At 47.1% G+C, this 23,918-nt stretch overlaps 1 protein-coding gene across 6 annotated transcripts in view; it reads right to left on the bottom strand.

Annotated features, from left to right (window-relative positions):
* The window catches only part of WDR59 (WD repeat domain 59), a 51,207-nt gene that overhangs the window by 10,193 nt on the left and 17,096 nt on the right, over positions 1–23,918 (bottom strand). For 3 of the 6 annotated variants that reach the window (XM_037409186.1, XM_037409187.1, XM_037409190.1), the window contains exons 10-19: positions 22,864–23,020; positions 21,079–21,158; positions 18,765–18,897; positions 15,091–15,215; positions 14,055–14,219; positions 13,140–13,235; positions 11,509–11,665; positions 10,195–10,264; positions 9,784–9,937; positions 5,931–5,987 (exon numbers count right to left, since the gene is read on the bottom strand). In XM_037409186.1, coding sequence (XP_037265083.1) covers positions 5,931–5,987; positions 9,784–9,937; positions 10,195–10,264; positions 11,509–11,665; positions 13,140–13,235; positions 14,055–14,219; positions 15,091–15,215; positions 18,765–18,897; positions 21,079–21,158; positions 22,864–23,020 — 1,194 coding nt within the window. Of the gene's footprint in view, positions 1–5,930; positions 5,988–9,783; positions 9,938–10,194; positions 10,265–11,508; positions 11,666–13,139; positions 13,236–14,054; positions 14,220–15,090; positions 15,216–18,764; positions 18,898–21,078; positions 21,159–22,863; positions 23,021–23,918 lie in introns of those variants that run through there. The other 3 variants (XM_037409188.1, XM_037409189.1, XM_037409191.1) reach the window with 2 other exon arrangements.

Genomic DNA, 23,918 nt, shown 5'->3' with positions numbered 1-23,918 from the left:
TGGAAAACATCCATGACATGCCCAGGAGAACAAGCATCTCCATCTGTAGGAAGTGAAAAGCAGGTCAAGGCAGCGAGCTCAAGGTCAAACTCACTCAAAAAGTATTTTGTGAGTTCCCCTGTGAAAGCCAATAAGAGAACAAATCAGCATTGGGATGCCAATCAAACCTGGGCAAGTTTGGCAGGAGGACGGTTCAATTATCGTTCTCGTTAGAGGTCTGGTCTGGGAACCCTCTGCACACAGACCACCGCTGCCTTCAGCCAACACCAGCACAGAGACGTGTGGGAGGCAGCTTCTGCTCACCCTTAGCTGCAGGGCAAGCCGGCAGCTCCAGACTGTCTCTTTTGGTCTGTCCTTTCTGTGTCTGAGTGCACCCCTGTTCAGCGCCAGGACAGGGCTCCCACCCCCTGCTTTATCAACAGCTTTAAACAAACAACTGGCAGATGATAAAGCAGGGCCCAAGTTTTCCTAGCAAGGATCCTTAGCTACCATGCTCGTTGCTACTTACAGCTGGCTCAGGACATAAGGTGGGGGGAAGAAAGGAGAGGAATCAACACAAGGGAATGAAAACAAGAAGCCAAGATTCCCAAATACTCCCTGTAATTGACACAGAGGCCATCTTAACGCCAAGCTGCGTAAAGCTACCTTGACTGGATGAAACACCGCAGAGTATTTGGCTGGTATCCTGGCCTCTTCCAGCTCCTGGCTCTAGGAGGGTAAGGAGGAGGGATGAGAGGATGTGCGGCAGCACGACAGGCAGAAGGCACTGGAGCTCTACCGAGGGAAGCACTGGCTGCTACGCAGGGATCCCAAGCGCAGCGAAGGATGCTTTGCAATGCTGCTCCCCTATGGCGTGTTCCCTCACTGACACACAGAGTCAATGCTCCTATGCAGAAGTGTCTCCTGGTCATACTGTGTTATGGAGGGTCTCCTCAGGCACTTGTGGTGGGGCCTCCTACACCCCCACCCGAAGCAGAACAGCCCCTTTGAAGAGGCCAGCCACACAGTCCTGTGCCGACGGCTCTGCGAGGCAGGCAGAGCTCACACAGGCAACACAGCGGTGCTCCTGAAGAGCAGGGCTGGGATGCAGGAAGGGCAGGACTTGGAGCTGCAAACAGGGTCACCTCTGCTGTGGATGTCAGGCCAGCCCTGGGACGGCTGGATGCCAAACTGCCTTTGACCGTGATCATGCAGTTCCTGTGAGAATGTGGGCAGGCTTATCACAGATACAAAGTGCCCTTAAAAAAAACCTAATAACCTTAAAAAATTAATTCCTCCTTCACTGCCTGCCTGGCCCAAGCTTAGGCCAATGTGCTGAGGAGGTCCTGCCATGCTGAGCGCACTAGTCGCACATGCCACAAGCAGCAGAAAGGGTGTGCTCCTGAAGCCACTCCGGACACTAGGTGATCGAGGCTCAGAGGCTCAAGCACAGGCTTGACAGTAAGTGAAGAAGGCATTGCAGACTTGAAGGAGGTGAAGGTGGATTTTTCCAGGGGATGCCCGCATGACAGAGCATCACCAGTTCTCCTGATCTTCCACCACTCCTCAGAGTACAGAGGAGCAGAGCGTGCACGCTGCCCAATATTCAGAGATGCCAAATGCTGGCAGAAGGACTGTCATCACTCAGTGCTATGGAAAAGCTGGCTGACTAGGGCACGATTCTGTTCTCTGCCACATCCCCGCAAGTCCTAATTCATCCAAGCAGAATTTGCCTGCAGTATTTCTCTGCTACACCGCTCTGAAGCTGAGAAGCGCTATGCTGTGGAAGGTGCCTAGAACGTGGTCAGGTGGGAGACCAAAACTCTCCTCAGTCCATCGGTTCCTAATCAAGGCACTGTCTGGATCAGCCCTGGCTCTCTTGCCATTGGGCAGACTGTACCTCTTTTGATAACACCTAAAAACCTAGCTCCCCCTTCCTGTGCTGAAGGATGTGGGCTCTATTACAACGAGGTTCCCAAGTAACAGTGGCACCTGTACCTCACTCCTCGTCAGGGCAGCCAAATGCTGTCCCCTACATGCAGCAAGGAGCTGCTGATGCTGCCAAAACCAACACTTGAGCAAAGCTTGGGAGCCCCAGCACAACAACATGCCAGCAGGGCAAGCGCTCAGGCACCGTCCTGGAAGGGCTACCAGGCTTCTTACAGCAAAAGCTGTTGTTTGTGCTGTGTCTGAGCAGGTATTTGAACCCAGGCTTGCAGACGCAGAACCACATTCTGCAGGTCTATCACCAAGGGCTTCTAGAGCTTGGCAGGTAATTTGGAGAGCAACTTGCCACCTCCTGACCATCTGTAAGCCAGCTGCCCCCAGGACTCGCAGCCGATGGAGAGTTCCCTGTGACCAAGGCAGGTTCTCTGCCCTGTCATTGGGAACAGATTCAACCTGCTCCTGCCCTCTGCAAGAGCGGACTGAAGAAGCCTCCCAACAGGCATTTCAAAGACTAGAAACATGGACAACACACGTAACTTTCCACAGGTAATTCAGTCACTTTTGTTTTGGAGGAGAATGACAACAAATGAGAATGAGAATGGAAAAGAGATCCCATGAATGGTTTCCACTGCTTGCTGTTATATCACCAGACAAATGAAGACACTAAATGTATTAGAACCCCCTGAAAACTTGGACTCACAAGAAAATCATCCTCTTTTCTTCCTCTTAGCACTGCCTATTTAAGGGCAAAAAGGGAAGCTGTAATCCTTTACTGGCGCAGCTCCTGGAGTAGAGTCAGCTGAAGGCCATATGCCCTGCCAGTACTACCCTTCCACAAGCACTATCTCCTGCCCCTTGAGCTGTGACAGACGAAAATCATAAAGCCACATGTAGAGTCACCATTAAAAATGTCTGGGTTTCTGCAATTTAGGTTTGCCTCAGCTACAGCAACGAAGTGTTAGAAAAAAAACCTACGACCAGAAATACGGGAACCACCATGGATGAGGTAAAGCTCATCACCATTAACAGAGAAGCTCTACTTCGAACCAATTGCTGGCATTAATTACAGGCGTAGCTCTCCACCGGGCAGTATTAAAGCACTTTTAACAGGGATTACCAGAGGCAAGGAGAGCTCTAGCTTGGGCCTGTCTGGCCAAGGTCCACCACAAGGTTCCTCTCTCCTTTTGGCTTCACCTCTTCTCCCAGGAGGAGAAGCTCCCACTATGGTCTTATTGGAAGGTGTCACCGAGGCTCACGGGCATTAGGGTAGGACAGAAAACAAGTCTCTTCCTAGGGGCTGGAGCACAGGTCACCAGGGGGAGCAGGGAACATAACAGTTGGAGCTGAAGCAGAAATCAACATGCGAGCGCGAGCTAACTATTGACAGCTGAAGGTCAGACACAGGTCTTACGCACTGCCTCTGACATTTCTAGCTCTTTCTGTAGCCTAGAATCCATGCCAAGGAGAACTGCACCTACCCAGTTGCCCCTGAGAGTTTAAGGAAAGGAATAGAAGAGAAAATAGCTACAGTGATAGTAAATTAAGACTCATCGGTTCCTCAGAGCACCAGGAGGAAAGAAACCAGAGCATTTATGACAATCATGGGGTTGGAGGTGACAGCGGGAACAGCACTGAATAATGACTAAAAAAGCCAGCCTGCACCTGCACTACCATACCCAAGGCTGTAATTTGCTGCAATCTGAGGTGATAACGATGGCAGTAAATGGGTTACATGTAGAAACAGATAGCCCAAGAATAAGCCACCAACTGCTTCGTAGCAACCACCATCATCACTGCATACTCAGCAGAAGTAGTTACAAAATGCTGCATGCCTGCTTGGAAAGGATGCTGAACAGTTGGGGGGGTATGCCTTTGGATCCTGCTGAGGCAGGAGTGCTCTAAGTAACGTCGTGCAATGTAAAGTGCCTGCTTTGCGTAAGCGTATGCAAAATTTCAGGGTTCGTGGTATAAACTGGTGTTAGTGGGGCAAAGGGAAAGGTTGCGTACAGAAGGGAACAGACTTGATGTCAAAGATTAAGTTGCAATAAGGCATTTACAAAATGAAAGAGTTAAACCTGCTCAAAGTCAGGTTCAAGCTACTTCTAATATTATTATTTTTTTCCAATAAAATTTTGAAATTGCTGCCTCCCTGCAGAAAGCTATGCTCCTTTCTTCTGAACAACTGCCTACAGATTAACACCCCCATGCAGGTCATGCAGCGCTGCTTGGATTTTCTCTTCAAAATAATCAACATTTACTATTTCCAGCATCTCCCACAGTACCAGGCACCTTCCATAAAAGGGCTAAAAATTCTGAGGCACTTCTGAATCAAGTGCCCCACAGCAGGAATATTTCTTTATAGGTTCCACCAATTAATAGCTGGCACCTGTCCTGAAGCAAAGGCATTTCTGAAGCGGAGGCTAGTCATTACCTAGAAAGGAGGAGGAATTATTCCTTCTTCTGGGCTTGCTAAGCTCTTGCTTCCATGAGCACCTTCAGCAATGCTGAGCTCTTCTTCCAGAAGGTAGGCACCTGGTCTGCACAAATAATCCACACCCCTCCATGTATACTTGCGTCTTCGCCTTGGGCACTGCTGCTCGCTTTAGACAGTGTGATTGGCCTCCTCCAAAGGTTATCCACAAACAATCACTCAATCCTTGAAGGCTTGGCCTAATCCAGGTGTCATTATAAAGTATATCTTACACAAAATGATAACTTTATCACATCACTACTTGCCCTCCCTTCCAAGCCAGTGGTAAGGGAATTAAACTGTGGCCCTTTGTGCACCACAATTTACCACACCACAAGCCGGCAAGTTCCTTGCTTGGTTTTCTTTCTTTCAGTCTGTTCCTGATCCAAGACAGAACTTCATTTCTTGCCTCCACTGCTCACATTTCTTTATTAGCTCTTTGCGAAAAGCCTTGATGGAGTCAAGTAAATTACTTCTGGTTTCTTTCACCTATTATCTGCTAGCATAGTCATAAAGCTGCTGTAATTAGGAAGGCTTGATCCTATTATATGCGGTTAAATTAGGTGTTACAGGATTCTATTTTATTCCCTACTGTTTTACGAAGAGATAGCACGAAGGACAGCAGCTGTGAAAAAACAGTCATTCACATAAGACATTAAGAAAAACGGACCTAAAGAGATCATCTTTAAATTGAAATGGAGTTTTCTAAGCTTTGCCTATGCTTGGCAGATGAGTGATGAGATAGTAATTGCCCAAATTTACAGCACAGCTTGAGCAACGCTGGTATCATCAAGATGTGCACATGAATGATGTTCAAGCTTGATGGACACGTGGACGTGACTAATGGAAAATGACTGTGAAAGCAGCCTTGGAAGGGCAGGTGCCAGGAGGAGGGGGTACCTGCCAGGGTGGCTGGAAGTGCAACCACTCCAACTGAATGCAGGGTGGTGCGATTCCATGGGCTGGGAGATGACCACAAATTAAGGAGAAATTCTATTTACTGCTCCAGGAAATAAGACTTTATGGTGTATCCCACGGAGAATAGGCAGCTCATTTTAATGAGATGACAGATCGCTGTCAGCAGCTCAACCAGTTTTGTTTCTTCCACAGCACTTAAGCGATCCTCCCTCTCCAGCAAGGCTTCATCTTTTTCAGAACTGAGGTGATCTCATGTCAGTCTCATCAGTCAGTTGATGACGCATAATAATCATTCAGCTCCTCCGCAATGCACTTTCAGTTTCTTAGAGGTTGATCTTTTCTTACACTTCAAACTACGCCTTGGCATCCTTTCCTGACTGCTGGGCCAGGTGAAACAGGCATGTTGTAGGTCAGCATTTGTACCCTGGGAACTAGTGTCTGCTCCTGTCCACTTACACATGCATTCACTCGTACTGGAGCCCTAGGCTCTGTGTGGAGTGCAAGTCCCCCACCTCTGTGCAGGTTACTCAAAGGCAGGCAGGTGGCATTTTATTCTTGGGCCCTTGGGCAGAAGACAGGGTTATATCAAGGACAATATTAGCACAGCGCACAGTACCGGGAAGTCGTTAATTGCTTGTATGGACCAACGTCGCCGGGCAGAGCGAGGAGACATCTGTATGTGAAAACGTTATACCCAGGAAAAGGGAAGAAAGACACCAAGAAAATTAAAGACAAAGGTAAATAAACTGAAATGAAAAGTGCCCTGAACCAGCAGAGTAAAAGATACTGTTCCCAACGGTTCTGTTACACAACGAACAGTTGCAAACCATGATCCCCGCTTTCATTCACACACAATTGTACTATACAGCATTACCTACAGCCCTGGTAAAGCAAGGGCTGCTGCGTCTGTGCCCCACACCAGCCTCTGTGGAAGTCTTTGGCAACCACAAATCTGGACAAAGTCTTCCACACACAACGTTGTATTACTGCGAGAAGCACTGAACTGTTTCATGTGACCTTCATACCATGATTTGACAGCAGAGCAGATGACAACACCCTGGTGGCCCCCCATGCTAGGCTCCTACTCTAACCAGTTTTACTCCTCTTGGCTGAAGAGGAAGGCAGCTAAGTGCAAACAATGTTATTTTTAAAACAGCTGTCCAGCGCCATGGCACAGAAATCTGCAGGAAGCTAAAGAAACACCCCTGCTTACTCAGATATCTCTTTAACATCCAGCATCCTCCAGGATTTCGTTCACTGGAAGCTGCAGTAACTGTTCACTTTGATTTTAAACAATAAAAGCCACATGTCAGGATATCAGAAGGGATGTAGAGACCTGCTGCTTGGCAGGGCCATGTGGAAATTGTCATTATGGGCCGAGGAACGCATTCAGATTGAGTGAGCAACCAAATTCACTGACTGACTATGCAGAATAGCTCCAAAGTAGGCTTTCATTACACATCTGCAGACATTTCATTAAGTACTCAATGTAGTACTATAGCAACAATAAACGAAGTATTACTGTGCCCATACTTGAAAAATTTTTCTGAACTGGTCTGTAAGAGTCAACACAATAAAAAGGGTTATTTGTGTCATGTGCAATGTATTTTACATTTCTTTCGAGCTGAGGATAGGCAGTCAGAACCTTCAGCCTCTACTTTCCCTTGCAACTCACTGCTGGGAGAACCCTGCAGTCAGGGACATGGGGGGTGAGGCTGGCTGCAGGGCGCCCCAGAAAGAGAGAGGAGAAGACTGCAGCCTTGCGCTACAGGTTGCTCCACCAGGCCTCACAAGAAGAGGAGAGAAGGGTTAGCTGAAGGAAATTCGGTATAGTGGAGAAGCAGCAAAACTAAGCTCAGTCCCCCCACAAAGTCCTGCTCTCCTGTAGGCAGCCATGGCTGCCAGCCTGCGCTCCCCTGGGCTGGGAGCTGGAGAGGTCTGCAACCAGGCAGGCACCAGGGAAAGCCGAAGGGATGTCCTCAGAAACAGCCGTCCCCAAGCCCTGCCAAATTCCCTGATGGGAAGAATGGGGACACTACTGCCACTGCCTCTGTGTACAGCTGTCCTTCAGGCAAGGATGAGCTGTCCCCAGGTTCCCCCATGAACAACCCTCCGACTTGGGGGAGAAAACCACAGCCATGGCACCTTCTTTAGAAGATATCCAGGTTTGAAACGCTGATGGCATTGCCACAGTATAGATACAGTTATTCCTTTCTGCTGACTACTATTGAGTGAGGGTATTTTGAGGAGTGAAAAAGAGGGAGGAAGAGAGGAGGAGTGTGCATGTGTGAATAAAAAGTGAGAAATATATATATATATAGATGTGTGTGTGTCTCTTGAGCGTGTATATATATACACACATATATTTACATGAGCACAGAAAGGCTCAGTGTCAGATTTAGTTTCATTTTGGTTTACTAAGGACATCTCTGCTGGGTTTAGCAGCTCCCCTGCCTCCATGGGAACATGACGTATGCCCTGTCTAGCAATGGGTAAATTCCATCTATTTGCTAATGGTAGCGATGCCAGTGGTTGCTACATGGGATTTAAATACCTGGTTATCGCTGACAAATTCAGCCTGGGGGCTGAAGTTATATAACATGAGTTTAACACATAAAATTTGAAATTTTATATAACGCAAATATAAAAACTGAGCTTCAGAGCAAGGGGTTAACTAGACTCAAGAGTCTGGGCTTTTTGAAATCCTCACAACAAAATGACATAAAAATATGTAGCATTGATCTAACACAGGCCATGATATCAACTGAAGAATCGTAAAACCTTTGCTGAAGGGAGATACAATCTTTTGCTTGTTTGTTTGTTTTAAAAACTATTTCAACTGCAAGAACATTTGAGCTAGCTCCCTGCTAGGGCCCTTACACTTCTTCCAATCCAGCATGTAAGGAGATAGCTTGGCAGGCAGAAGGGGAACAGAGGATTTTTTTCTGGCTTTCAGCAGTTACGGCTACATATATGCTTTTTTCTCTCGATTTTTTTTATCCGTGACAAAAATCTTGTCACCATCAGTACAAGGGCTGGGGAGACAGGTCACATGAAATTGCACCAAGCTGCTTCCACGTGTAATTTTCAGCCTTGTCTGTCATCTTAGAGAGCTGCGTGTCAGAGACAAGCACGCTGCAGAGGACAGAAGCAGCTCTTTAAATAAACTCTCCTGCTGGCAAAGACTAGAACAGGCTGTAATTCTTATATCAGGCAGCACCATTTTCTCTTCTCATCAAAAAGAAGTTTGTGTGGGGAAAAAAATAAAACACCAGAATGGGGACTCCGAGAGTCTTCTGGGGCCTGCACGGAGGCAAAGCTTGCCATCGGGACAGAGGCTCTCCCCATGGCTGGTAGGTGTAATGACTGACTCACATCGTGCGAGGAGGACACAGTCCCAGAGGGGTCAGCTGTCATGTCCAGCAATACTGGAAAATCAAGACCTCTTTCCATGCCCAGGAAGGATGAGAGCTCAAGGCTTGGAGTTTCCCTCTGCTCCTGGGACAGGAGTTCCCAAGCTCCACTGCAGCAGAGTGCAGACAGCCCTCAGCTTTCCTTGGGGTACCTGGAAGCTCTCCATTGCTGCACCAGATTAGTGGCCTCAGCATGGCACTGGGGAAAATACCTGAATGCCCTGAATTCTCAGGTTCTTGATGGAAGCTTACCGAATTTTTGCAAGCCACTTCACCCCCTGCTGAAGCACAGAGAGATTCTGAGCAAGCTGCATGGCTTATTGTTCCCGCAGCATCTGCTCCAGGCACACCAGGCTCTCAGCTGCTTCAGAACTACCCTATGGCCACCCCAAAAATACCAACAGGTCCTCCTCACCCTCTGTGTCACAGAAGGAAACAATCCCACTCTCCTGCAAAGCCTTGCTTGTAAACAGCAATGACAGCAAGACCTATACCTAAACCAGAAGCATGTGGACTGAGAGATCTTTGGAGAATCATGTAGGAATGTTTTTTTGTTTAAAAAAAAAATAAAAAGTCCAAAGGGGCACATATCCCTGAAAGAGACACCTGTAATAGAAATAACCAAATATACCCCATAAACCAGGACAGGTTGTCAGTGAGCTGCAGAAAGCCACAACCCTTTGCAGCTGTATACGTCTGGGAGTACAGAGAAAAGCAGAGCTCCCCACATGTACTTATCTGGAGACTACAACTTCTTAAGTGTAAGATTTTAACCCTATGTAATGCAAAGGGAGACAATGTAATGCACTGAAGGAAGCTGTTATGGTCAGTGTAGAGAAATATCAAAATAAGCAGGTCAAATGCTAGAGAGGATCAGTAAAGTAGTTACTAATAGGAGATAAATCCATTTGACATTTTTACAGAGCTGCCTGTAAAGAGATGCCTTATTGAGAAGAATATGAAGCTTCTGTTACTAGCAGTGTTCACAGCTATAGGAAAGGAATACAGCTCACAAATGCTGAAGTGTTAGGGAAGACTTTTTGGTCTGGTACTTACCCTCTCTTTGTAGTAGAAGGAGCTAATGGAGACCTGCTCCTTCTCGCTGCGTGTTGGGCTCCCACTGTACAAACGCAGGTTGCCTGGAGTCTCTGTGCGGATCTTCATTGGAGTAATGAGGCCACTATGGTACGCTGATAAAGCTGACAGGGACCTGGAAACAAGAGAATACACTTTCAGGAGCTTTCACCCACCAAACTGCTCTGGAGGCTCACAATGACATCTCCAATAACCCAAGCTGCTAGCAAAGTTTCAGGTGTTTTGAAAGAAGCCTCTGCTGAGGGCCAGTGATGCAAGACAGCAGGCTGTCAAGGGCACAGCAAACACCAGAGGTCAGTAGCTCCAACACAGAATCTGATATTCTCCTGCTTTCCTGCCCAACACACCTCAGATGCGACACAGGGTACTCACCTGGGTGTGGGCTCCATCGGGGACACCGCTCGGTGCATGGTCATAGGTCTCGTGAAATACACCAGGTACCCTGAAAAGACATGACACGACATAAAGATCACACAACCAGGAGTAGATTACCCAGGGGTGGTTTACACAGGGAAACCTGGTCATTTAAGGTATCAGTCGAGGGGCTGGGTGCCTGTCCACTACCCTAAGTGCTTTTAAACTGCAAGTAAACAACCACATTTTTTCAACCCTAATCCCTTCCCTACAAAATCATTAAAGAGCATGTTTCAGTTGAGAAGACTGTCTTAAAAGCACCATCTCAAGTGGCTTACAGATGTTAGAGAAAAGACAGTAAAAGAAAACCAACAAATTAATGTTCACATTTTAACTCTTCACCAGAACTTGTCAAGCACTGATATCCAGAAGCAAGCAAGGTGATGTCTGGCTACAAAGAGAAACCATTGCAGCTTGTACAACTCTCCTCTTCAAAAGGATAACCCCAGCCACCTGAAGCCAACTCCAAAGTGCTGCCTCCTCACAAGCCTTACCACATTTGTTAGCATCTCTGAGCCTACTCAGTACAATACTACTCTCTTTCACTTTTGCTGGGAATTCGACGAGGCCTGTTTGAAAAGCAGCTTTCAGATCAAGCTCAGATGGGGATGTGGTCAGGCCTGGAGGAGGCATGCTTGCATCTGAAACAGCTCGGTGAAACTTTATAGCTCTTACTCAGACCGCAACCTGTTTTTTAAGGATGATGTTTGCACTGTACACTCTCCTGGAAAGCTGGATGTGATTGTACCCCATTGCCCATCTAGGAGAAGTTTCCCAATGACCTCAGGAAAGCTACTTTGGACAACTGCAAGGGTGCAGAATGAGAAAAGAGTGGTTAGTAACAAGAATATGGTTTCAGCAAGGCGTAAGTTCAACTCCAAATAACAGGAATTTTTTGAAGACTGAGCGCCAGAGTATGTTCAGCAATTTGATGCCAGTAGGAGAGAACTAGGCAAGGAAAACAGCTATTCCCAGTCTTCTATAAAAGAGAGGTCTGTCAATGCCTCCGGCATGCCACAAGCCAAAGCCCCTCTCTTCAGCTAGCCCTGGATTTCCAGATCCTAAACTCCTGCATACAACACCAACTGCAAACAGTTGCTAACTGGTCTCATTATCTACGAATTTATCACAACAGCGCTACTTTAATACTATTTCTTACTTGTTGCATGGCAGCAACCAAAGCCTTGCCTTGTTCAGAGGCAAGCATTCCCCAAGGCATTACAAGGATCATTCCCCAGGTAGCTGTTGTAACGTATCAGTGATGGGGCTAACCTGCACCACAGAACCTGGCTCCAGAGGTCCGTGGAAATGGGATGTTAGAGTCCTGGTAGGAGCCATAGGCATTGGAGACCCGGGCGAACGTGGGCAAGGGGGGTGTTACGGAGTTTGACAAAGCGTAGGGATTGCTGGAGGTGCTGTCCTCTTGGTTCTGAAACAGAAGTACCCAAGGTCACACTCCGGCTGCCACAGGAAGGAAACCCAGCTGGAGCACCGGACATCGCAGTGCCAGGCAGCCTCACAGAAGTGCTCATCCTCTGAGCCAGAGCAGATCAAGCACAGAGCATGGTTATTGCCCAGGCTGCAAAATCACTTGCAAGCTCATTTACCTTTGAGGAAAGGGCTTCTCTGGCTGCTCGTCCAGAGATTTCTCTCCCACCATAGCAGTGTTGAAATGCAGAGCTTAACTTGAGGTGAAACAGTGGGAAACTATACAGAAAATCTGTCCCTCAGACTCTGGATACGACTCTCAAGACGGAGCTGAGCTAAACCTGACCTCAACGACGCAAATGAGACAAAGTCACCTTAAATAGGAATACCACACAGCTGTGGGGAGTCAAATGCTGGTTGGGAGTCCTGAAGTGAGGAGGAAGGCAGGTGGTGTGAAACACAGGGGGGCCTCTGGCCATAGGAACTTCGGCAGAAATCTGCACTTATGTAGATAAAAGGAGGGCTACAGCTTGGGTCTAAAGGATAAAAGGAGGGCTACAGCTCAGGTCTAAAGGAATTCTTTAAAGCTACTGGTGCCTAGCTTGAGTCATCAGATTTCCATACAATGGAGAAATTAACCACTGAAACCAAACAGAATTAAGCCTTCGCATGTAAATAAATAATTTTAAAAAGCCCTTTATTTGTGATGAATAAACAAAATCTCTCAGAAAAGAAACTTGAGGAGACTCTCCAATCTTTTCCTGTATGCTAAAAACACCCACTCCAGTACACTTCACCCACACACAGACCTAATACCTGACACTGCGATGCTGAGTAGGTATCACAGATCTCTCAGCTAAGGGCAGAATGTGACTTGGATTGTATCATCCCTACAAAACCTCAGCACAAGGCTTCAGAAAAAACAGACTTTCACAGCTTTTTTTTTTTTTTTTTTGTAAGGGAAGAAAACAAAGACCCTAGAATAGGACTAGCGGGATCTTTGACTAGAAGCGAGGAGGTAAAGACATCTGCGACTGCCTTTCAGACACAAATGAATCCCTCAGCTCCCTGATGCCTTTTATCATCTCTCATAGATGAAAACCATGCCCTGGTGATCAATGAGATATACTCTGAGCTGGGAGGCTACCACGCACCACTAAGATGCTCCAACACCCAGTCATTCCTGCTAACTTGAATGCTAACTAACATTCCTGCTAACTAACACTGCTAACAGTGAGCATGCAGAGCTCCCCAGAGCAGCAAACCTTCAGGGACTGATTTTCAGAAAAAATCCACATCTAATCGTCTGCTCAGTTTTCTTCAACATTAACCAGAAGTGCTTACACAAATGTAACTGCCAGTCACAGGGGTCTATTTACAGTCTAATGAGGCTGGACTCTCACTGCAGAGTCAGAAGTGTGGGACGTGGGAGAAGACAACAAACTTGGGCAGAAAGCCCATGCAGTTTTCCATACCACAACAGACTCCAGCCAGGAGACCAGCTGACGCAGGCAGGGCTCCAGGCAGCTCTGGTTCCGCTTCACTTTCTGCAGAGAAGTGTCTTTCAGTATCTGGAATACATACAAGACACAGCTTGAATCATGGTTACATCCAGTTTCCCCACACCTATTTTTATCTGCAGAGCAACTAAGTTGCCAGGATCCAGAGAGGCCAAAGACATCCTCTAAGACCCAATGGAACCACAGAGACTCACTGGTCTGGTGTCTGCTTTAAGCTGCAAGCTTTGACCAGAGCACTGAAGGTTCACCTAGATTCAGGGTGCTCTGAGCCAGGATTTGGTCTTCCATACCACTGTAGCCCATACATTCCACACCAGTTTGTGGCAAACTGGATCAATTTTTTTTCAGGAAGGAACCCAAACTGATCCATCAGCTTGCTGCTGGAGAAAGGATTTCATCAGCAACAGGATTTCCTACAGGAGACGATCAAACACCTGGCCTGGAATTAGTGGGGCCCGTGTAAAAACTCCCCTCATTTTTAAAGCAGCTTGTAGAGGACAGCTGGAGGCAACATCCCAGCTCAAAAACATTATCTTTCTGCAGCTGGATGCTTAGCTGGTCATTTTGTCTGTTATGGGGTTGGGGGCAACTGCATGATGAGAAGGATGTCAGGGATCCTCAGGCAATACACATCATATTGGAACAGAGCAGCAGTGAAAAACACATGTTTAAAAAGCACCAGCAGAGAAAAGCAAACACCAGGCTGCAAGGCCAACAAAAATGCTACCCTAGGAGCTCCACAATATATCAGTTCAAAGTGACATGTGGTATGTCTTCGGTAAAGTCAGATGTTTTATTGAGACAGTAACTTAAGACACTAAGTGTCCAGCATTTGTACATTTATAAGGACAGTGTATACTCCCCACACACCTTCAGCAGCTTTGCCTTCATGGAAGCAGTAATTGAGGTTGGGTTGATGAACTGGAAGGATGGTGCAGCATTATTGGGGTACTGGACAGGGAACATCACCAGCATCCGGACTCTGTGGTTGCCACAATGCACTGACACCGTACAGCTGCGACTCACCGCATCCATCTGTGAGGAAAAGCAATTGCTCTGTAGTTAGATCTCCAATGACTTCTAAACTTATAGTGGCTTAAATTCACGCTGAGGGGCTGATTCCTCTGCACACCCATAGAGGAAGTCATGCTGTTCTTAAGGGCAGCGAACACAGTGACAGCAAAAAACCCCAGGCAGATGGAGACAGACTGTTCACACCAGCAGACAGCTAGTCCAGCATGTGGAGACCACAGCCCGCCCAGGCAGCACCAGGAATCAGGCTCTGCCCCCAACAGCCACTGCACCCCAGCCCACCTCACTGGGCCACGGAGAGCTCCAGGCCCAGTACAGCAGTAACAGGCACCATCTAAGATCATATACTACTGTCTTAGAAAACTACATCAGGGCCATGCTAAAAGCTGTGAAACTACAGTGGTGGCAAAAGGAGACAGGCAGCTGCCTCAAGCCGCCCATCCCAGCACAGTGTTGTGCCTCCAGCCAGCACAGACGAGGGTCTGGTGTGCAAGGGAGATGCCAAAACTGAGGGAGAGAGTGCAGGGTAGGGAGAGCTCAGCAGGTGGGGTTCCGAAACAGTCAAAATGAGATCAGTGGTGCATGTAGTGCAACAAGTCACTTCCCACTCTGCAGCCGAGGCAGGGAAGAAAACACTGTCCAGCCTTCTTGGGACCAGCCAGCACTCTGACTGTGCTGAAACACTTCCCTCATTCCCAGTGTCTGGGATTACCCTCTTTGCTACTACCCCTGGCCAAGAGGATCTCTACAGCTCAAAATAAACCTTGTTTACAGATGGCAGTCACTGCAGCAAAGAAGGCTCCCCTCTACAGGCTCTGACGAGCCAGCCTGCCCACATCGCCTCCTAACAAGCCAGCAGAAGGAAACTCTCTACCTCCACATTGACATTTCGGATCTGCACGTTGATCAGTGAAAACTCTTGCTGCAGTGTTTGAGGCAGTCCCAGTTGGTCCGTTTTCTTTCCCACCAGGGGGTCATTCAGGAAATCTTCTTTTAAGGCTGACAGGAAAGATGGAGAACAGTTTGAAACAAGCTATAACAGACAGATTTTTGGCACACGATGCCAGGAGGGAGCCAAGACAGCAGGCTTTCCTCTGCTCTGCTGACACATGGAGATATGAGTTTTACCTGGCAAAGACCTGTGAGCTGGAGGGTCTCAGCTGTTGTTTAGAGGCAGGCTTCTGAGCCTTGCTCTTCAAAAAAACAAATCTGTCTGCACACAGGTTTCCCAGGAAGGTTAAGAACCTGCCTGTATTCTGCACTGCCCTAAATGGTCTGTCTCATTTGAGATCCCTTCTCCTCCCTGCGCAGTACTGCCAGAGTCACAAACAGCTGAACTAGAGCCTCTCAGTTCAGGGGGAAAGAACTGCTGCCAAAGCAGTCTCCAGGAGGAGCTCTGGCCTTTGGGACTCAGACCCCACCACCCCTGGCTTTCAGGGAATGCTTCCGAAGCAAAATAAAGCTTTGGGAGAGAGAAGGGGGCAATTCTGGCCCTAGCAGAGGCTTAATTCATTTGTAGCAGCCGTTTGCATTTTAACATTGCAAAGCACTCTACTGTTTTAATGGCCTTTAAAGACTCATCTAAATGCTGGGTTTAGCTTGTCCGGTTCCAACACTTCAGGACAATAACCCCTGAAGGCCAGAACACATTTAAACAGCCAGGCAAGCACTGCAGGACACAAGGAATTATGGTTAATAGAGTGAACTTGACTGAGTTTCAGAAGAAATAATCTCTGCCTGTGCTCATTCCTGCCTTTTGCCTCGTATCTTGCTATGTACCCCCAACAGGCCAAGGGCAGCTCCTTCTGAGGAGTGTTTTGCTGTGGCACCACTACCTAAGATGATCAAATGTATTTTTTGATGATGGTGCCAATGACACAAGGGAAGTCCCGATTATTCAGCTGTCATAGTCACACTTGCAGTATTGCATTGCACAGACTACTCCTAGCAAAAAAATAAATTACAAGAAATGCAAAAAGCTGTCCTTTTACAGGCATTTGTCTAAAAGTTACGACTTTGCTGCTGGGACAAATATATCTGGTTTTACTGCTGCCCAGTGGGTTGCTGAACACGGATAGGTAGGATGCTTAGCTACTCATTCCTGTTTGCGATTTTACTATAGTGCTTAGATATACTTCACAAAAGGGAGCTGAAAAGGGGATTAAAGGAAGATCAGTGGCTCTCAGGGAAGATAATTATTTCTAGCTCAAGGCACCACATAGCTTACTGGAAAGCCATCTCTGAGGTTCCGATACGGGCAGTACCCTCCCTTTGTCTTCCCCTCCCATTCCCTTGCAATCAGTTTCTAATCCCTCAAAGCCCACATATCTGTATAGATTCCTAAAGATCTTTTATAGGCAGCAGCCAGTGAGGAGAGCTGCACACTGACGACACAGCTGGTGGGCCTTCCAATTTATCTGCAGAGTGCTGTTCTCTTCAAACATCCCTGAAGTGCTTTACTAATATAACATGGAGACTTTTGTCTGCAGTTGAAATGCAGTCACCTCCAGGGTGAAACATCAACAGTCCACAACAGCTTTTAGGCTAGAAATAACTGAAATTCCTGCCTAGGGACTTGCCTGTGCATTAATCCTGCAGTCATGGTATTTGCAACAAATCTACCCTGCTACAGAAAAGCCATTTTCATTCCCTTTGGCTGCAAGGGAAAACCTACCAGTCCGAACCAAAGCCAGACCCACATGGAAACCACATAGGGTGTATGACCGTGACCTCATCAGGGATAGTAAAAGAGTTAACTCTTCTCTGTGGAAAAAGAGAGGCCAGGCAGCCAGAATAACACTTAATGCTCCCACTGGAGCAAGAGAGGCTGTGCTTCCTCACGCAGTACTGCTCATGGGTAGCACAGGTGGCTGAGGCTTTTCTTATCATATTATAAAACCCTGACGCAGACAGAGGTGCTGACAACTTTTAGAAACCTGTTCTGCTGCCACATAGGACAGGTGGCAGAGGAGAACTTCACTGGGATTTGCTGGGTTGGCATCTTCCAGTTAGGAAGAGATGCCTTCCCTAAGGGACCTCACAGCTGGCTCCTTTCTCAAAGGACAGATATTAGACCACTTCCTCCCCTTCTCTCTGGTTTGTTGGCAAGTTAAAGAGAATGAAATCACTTTCCTGCAAGCCCCTCACCTGGGGATCCATTGTAGCACCCTGCTACAATACAGAAAGGAACTGTGCATTTAAACCCAAGCTGACACAAAGGCATGGGAGCATCGGATTCTTATTCCTCAGTATTAGACAGCGAAATCTCTTTAGATAACTTTGTCACATGCACATCATCACCATGGGTCTCAGCTGCTGCAATCTCTTCTTCTTCACTAACACCCTGAATGTTTAACCTGGCCAGTGCCTTAACCACACAAACCCTCCTTCACATTCCTTCCTTGTACGCCTTCTCTTCCATAAAGCCAAATCAATGCTTTCTGTTAAAGCCTCCGACCCATTCCCACCCACCCATACAGTACCCAGAATTTGGAGATACCATCCCTCTCCCTCTGCTCTGCCAGCCTTCAGGCACCTTTCATCAATACCCAAATAAAAATGCATGAGCTCTCTCCATACGACTTCTGCTGGATGGGAGAAGGCACCAGCAAACATCTCCGTGTTAGATGAGTTCACGCAGTTAGCTCACCCCAGCAGAAGTGTTTAGGTACCAGGTGTGATGTGAGCAGCTCGCGTCAGAGTGCCTTACCACATGCTACCCTCTTCTCTCTGCTTAAACTAATCTACCGGTACAAGACCTATCAGAGCAGTTCCAGAGGAGGCCACAAGAACGGTCTGAGGGATGGAACACCGCTCCACTGAAGAAAGGCTGAGAGTTGGGGTTGTTCAGCCTGGAGAAGACAAAGCTCTGAGATCTTATCACAGCCTTTCAACACTTACAGAGGACTTATAGGAAAGATGGAGAGAGACTTTTTACCAGGGCCTGAAAGCGACAGGACAAGGGGCAAAGGTTTTAAATGAAAGAGCGCTGGTTTCGAATGGACATAAGGAAGAAATGTTTTACATAGAGGATGGTGAGACTGGCACAGGTTGCCCAGAGCAGCTGCGAATGCCCCAGCCCCAGAAGTGGTCAAGGCCAGGCTGGATGGGGCTTTGAACAACCTGGTCTTCTGGAAGGTGTCCCTGCCCGTGAGATGGAGCTTGGGACTAGATGATCTCTGAAGGTCGCTTCCAACCCAAACCATTCTATGAGTCTGTGAGTTAAGAGCCAGAACTGACTTTCTGGCTGCCTTATTTTTAGCAGCAAGCCACAACTATAATCTAAAAAGAAGGCAATTAAATGATATTAGTGACAAGGAAGAGCTTCGTTTTACAGATCGAATCATTGTGTTAGAGGAGGAAAAGCTTGGCAGGATGATCCTGGGAAACCCCTAGTGTTTTCCCTCCTCCCAGATGGGGAATCCATTAACCTTTGAAACTGCACTAGTTTGTGCTTTGCCTACGTTATTTTCTTATGCCAAGATGCATCTTCTTCCCAACACAAAGACAGCTGGTGTTTCAAGTTCCATGACCCATCGCTCGTCTCACCTTCCTCATCCCCATGTCCAGAGTTATGCTGGGGCTCCGAGTCCTGGGGGTGAAGGGTCTTGTCTGGCTCTGGCAGGTGAGAAATCCCATCGATGAGGTCCTCGACTCCATCCAGGATATCATTAGCACACAGCTGAAAAGAACAAACACACCCATATGGTGCACAACAGAAACCAAGCTGTGGAAACAGCCATCACTAAACAACTCGTTTCTCCAGGGAGCTGGATATGCAAGGTCTGTCTGTCCATGCAACAGTCATGACCAAGACCTCGGCATTGTTTCTGTGACAAAACCAGGTGATTTTCCACTTTCCAGCATCCTCAGCTCTGTCACCTCAGACAGCCCAGCCAAATCTCCTACTTGCTTACAAAGCCACTTGATTGACAGGGCCAGTCTAAGTAACAGAGGTTTTACTTTAATCAAAACGAAAGCTGATTTAACTTTAATTCCTTGAATTAATTTGTCAAAACTGGATTAAGTTTTTAGATCAGATGTAATAGCAGCACCCTTTCTGCTTTTGATATTTACATTCCAGTATGATCTAGGGACCGAGGTACATTACTAGGGGCCCTAGTGTTCCAGGTTCTGTATCAAAAAGAGACCATGAAAATTTAGTATTTTAAGTTCAGCACAAGAAAACAGGGATGATGAAGAAACAGGGAGGAGAAAGGAAAGGACAAAGGTGCAATGCAGCAAATACCAGCATTGGTCACCAGCAATGTGCCATCAAGTATGTAGTTTGATCCAGACAAAGACAAGGACAACAGAGCGGGAGTCAGCAGAGGAATAGTAAAGGCTCTGACATGGATGAACATTCGATTTAAAGACAGGAAAGAAATCAAATTATTCACAAATATATCAGGTAGGAATAAAGGGTCATTTTTTCACAGAGAAAGTTTGTTACAGACCTGCAGGACTTCTGCAGGATCTGTGCTGGGACACATGCTTCTCAACATATTCATTAAAAACCTGGAATAGGAGGTGAATAACGACATGACCAGGTTTGCTGATGCCACCAAGTTTTACAGGGTAGTAACAAGAGTGGCTGAGTGCAAACAATCACAGAAGCACCTTACTGGAGTAACTGTATTAACATGAAAGATGAACTTCAGTTCAGATAAATATAAAGCAAGGCACACAGGGGAAAAAATGGCAAGTTCAAGCTGACTGAGGGAACAAGGTGTAGAGGCCAGAGTGAGTCCATGTTTTCATGGAATTATGCCTGACAATTTAAGGAACAAACCAAGTAGTGAAAATTCTTTGGAAAGAACAAAATTCAGATCCCCATCTCAAAAAGTCTACAGTAGAACTGAAAAAAAAGTCGTGGAATGCAAAAGGACAATCAAAGACCTTGTACAAAGGATAAAGTAAATCAAGACCTTTTGACTTGAAAAAGGAGGCAGCTGAGAAGGGAGATCTACGGAATTACCAGTGGCACAGATAAGATGGCTGCTCATTTCATCTTCGGTGTAATGAAACCAGCAGGTTGTAAAATAAACAAATGAAAGGAGCTGTTTTTCCACACAACATGCAGAAAGCCAGGAAACTCCTTGTCAATAGGATTTTTAAGATGACAAAAATTTACACATGTCCAAAAAGAGACAGAACAAGTCTACAGAAATGAAACTCCTAAAGCTCTGTCAAATACAAAGATGCCAGACTCAAAGAGCCTCAAAGCTGTAAACTGCAGGAGGCTGGCAGGGCATATGAAAGAAAAATCACTAGATACTTGCCTCATTCTTATCTCCTTCCAAGATACCCACAGCTGAAGATGACGCAGGGCAATATGGACCATTGTGGCCATATGAACCTCTGGTGTGACCCAGCACAGCTGTTCTAGTAACGGCATCAGCAATTTGCAACTGCTGCCAGGCAGCAGAACAGGATTCACACTGCTTGCACCAGGCTGAGAGGCAATGGAAACAAGGGGAGGAAGGGGAAGGCACCATCCCTACGTTTACCTGACACCTAAAATGCCAAGAGTCATACAGCCTTGCAGCCATGGAGGTGGCATCTTTAGAGGCAATGCAGGCAGTAACTGATCTCTACCTTCCCCAAAGACTTCTACGCTTACTGTTACACAACAAAGCAGCCTTGCACTTCTACAGCAGCTTTTGAGGCACAGAGAGGCCTTATCACAGGTCTCCTTGGGGATGTTTCTGGGCTGGAGCTGAAGAGGAAAGTGAAGTGGCAGCTGGGTGCTGTGTCTGCAGCTCTAGGATATCAGAGGAGTGACTGGGAGTGCAAAGAAAGGGAGGTGAATGCAGCCCGTAAGGAAGCTGCCTACAGTTCACAAGCAGAAGTGTTTACGTACCCTCTGCAGCTGAGAGTCAATCCGCCACATTCGCAGAGTCTGATCACGGGACCATGTAACCAGCTGGTAGTCTTTAGAACCTACGAAGGACAGAAACAACTTACAGACCCCACTGAAAACAGAAACTATCTCAGCCCTGTGTTTTGTGTAAACAGATTCAAGCAAGCCAGCAGGGAGATCCAATGGATAAGGCACTAAACCGAAAGGCAGAGCAAGTCCTTTTCTGCTTGGAATTGATCAGCCTTTATGCCTCCCTGCACCACGGTTACCACACCTCTAAACGTGGTGTAATTTACAGGTGAAAGTAAGTATAATGAATGTGACGCAAGTTTTCTAGGAACTAGGAATGAGGAACTAGGAATGAACAAGATCTACTATAATATTTAAATAAAACGAGTAATATAGTTGAGAAACAGATCTATCTTTACGATAACTGTAAAGTCAAAACATCTTTTAGTTCATCATCTGCTTCAAGATGCAGATGTTTTAAAACTTTTCTAAGCTAAGATGCTTCTGCCCTCCCCCTTTCTCCTTCTGAAAGACGGATGATGCCAAGACAAGTTGAGGTTGCAATGGCATGCATCGAGCCACATACTATCGATCAACTGATAAAGGTACACAGACATATTTATGCCCATGTTTACGTCTGGTGATACAGTTTAAGTTTCCCTTGTCAAACAGCTGCTACGCTTAAGAATTAGCTGCTGCACAGCTGCTTCCTACACCCCTCTGCAGAGGCACAGGGGCTAAATACAGCACAGCAGACTCTGTGGAAGGAGATTTGTGCTATCTTGGTTGTGTCTGCACTAAAGCAGACTTGGAATGCTTGTATGACTGATTTATGTTGCTTGAGATGAGCGTGACTTCCAGCCTCAGACATGTATCTATTAACTAAGACAACACAACTGTGGTTCAAGCCTCCTTGAATGCTCATTCACAAGCTGTCTGAGGCTGCGCCTCCAGATCCTAACACAGTTCTAGATTGCTCTCCTCTTTTGGAAGAGGAAAAGCAAGATATGGAGAAGAAGGTGACTTAACTGAATTTCCCCAGCAGCTGGTGGCAGAGGGTTGGACCACAACTTTTACACGGCACTGCAAAGCTGTACCACCAGTGACACCGCAGCCAGGCGTGCATGTCCTGTCAATGGCACCCCAGGTGCTGGAAACAAAGCTGTGCTCTGTGTGGTTATCCAACCTCTAATACGGAATCTCCTATATTTAGCTGCCTACGCTGGAAAATTTAGTCAGGACTGAACTCTAAGAGCAGCCTCTCTATCCCACGCTCCTCCTCCCCTGCTTTTGCCAGCACACAGATAAGGTGGGCTCGCTGGGTCTGTGGTCTGGGATGTGCTGGAGGCTGCTGATCCCGGCAGTGATGTGAGGGGTTAACCGGTCAGCCTGCAGCTCGGAGCAGGGGGAGGTGCCTGAACTCCTACACCCATTTAATAGTTTGTTCAATTTATTCTGAAAGATCCATTTAAAAATAGACTCACAGGAGAGTGGAAGCAATTAAGAGTCACCGCTGACCCACTCAGCATTTGGTAGATTTGCTTTGTTAGCATGGAACCAAAGGGCAACGCTTCTGTGGGCACTGCCATAAAACCAGTACAAACCAGCTACAGTTTGAGGGGAACGGGGTGGGAAAGTGGGTAGGAGCTACTCCAGGGAAAGGCAAGAGTCAAATGGCAATAGTGTAAGCATCACAGCCAGGAGCCAGGCCCCCACACTCATGGTCAGCCGATGGCTGCAGCGCAGGGAAGAGCACACATCCAGCCCTGAACTCACCTTCTTTCTGCTTCCTCCACTGAAACTCCAGCACCACATCATCATGTCCCACAAAAGTGTGGACAGGCGTGTTCAAGTCAAAGACGTTCCAGAGAAGCAGACTGTTCTCCCGACGGAGCTGGGGGACCATCACTGTCACCAGCCCATTGCTGAAAGGCTTGAGAGAGAAACACCCCTCCAGTTAGCCCCGGGGAGTTATGCTCCCTTGCTGCTGTAATCATACTCTCGTTCCTCCCTTTTCCCACCAAGAATGCTTGGGCTTTGAAGGAGCTCAGCACAAACCACAACGACACCTGAAACTGGGAGGGTCCAAGGCAGCTGCTGTGCAAAACCACTGTCTTACAAGGGGTAAGCAGTAGTGCACTGAGATATTCAATGCAGATCATTTAAGATTAATAATTTCTTTCTGCTGCTTCCTCACTTTTCAGCTGTGAGGCTGCAGGGATTTCCCCACTGACTTTTCACATGGGACCCTTACTGCAATTTGCCTGCAGCTGGAAGAATTGGCACCTACGGACTGAGCTTCAGGCCATATTCAAATGTCTGGGGAAGGGAACAGATATGACTGATGTTAAGAGCCTTAGCTTCACATGCTTGGGTGCTTGTTCTGTAAAAGGCAACAGCTCTTGGATGTGATACACTGTAAGGGCCCACCGTGGCATACTTGGAAACACTGGGAGTAGAGGAAGCACTTGGAGAGGGCAGACCACTGCATTGCTCTGTGCAACATGTACCAATGCTGGAGCTGAGTGGAAAAACAGGACAGCGAGAGCAGCCACGACTTTCCAAGCCTCCTGCTCCCAGAGCCAACCACTGCACCCAGGTTTTCACCCCCCAGAATGATGATGTCCAAGACTGGGCTCTCACACCATTAGTCATTCCTTCTCCTGAGTGCCCTCCATGGCAGATGTTGCTCTTCTAGGCCTTTTAAGCACCAAGAGAGATTTTTAAAATCAACTTAATGTCCAGCAGTAGAACTGGTGGAAGCCCTTCAGCAGTTCTTCTTTATTTAATGTCCCTTTGTACATTTGCTCTCACAGCACAAGTGGGGCTGG

Source organism: Falco rusticolus, chromosome 15 (assembly GCF_015220075.1).
Source record: "Falco rusticolus isolate bFalRus1 chromosome 15, bFalRus1.pri, whole genome shotgun sequence".
Lineage (NCBI taxonomy): Eukaryota > Metazoa > Chordata > Aves > Falconiformes > Falconidae > Falco > Falco rusticolus.
The sequence above is the reverse complement of the archived record's forward strand: the minus strand, read 5'-3'. Positions and strand labels throughout refer to the sequence as shown.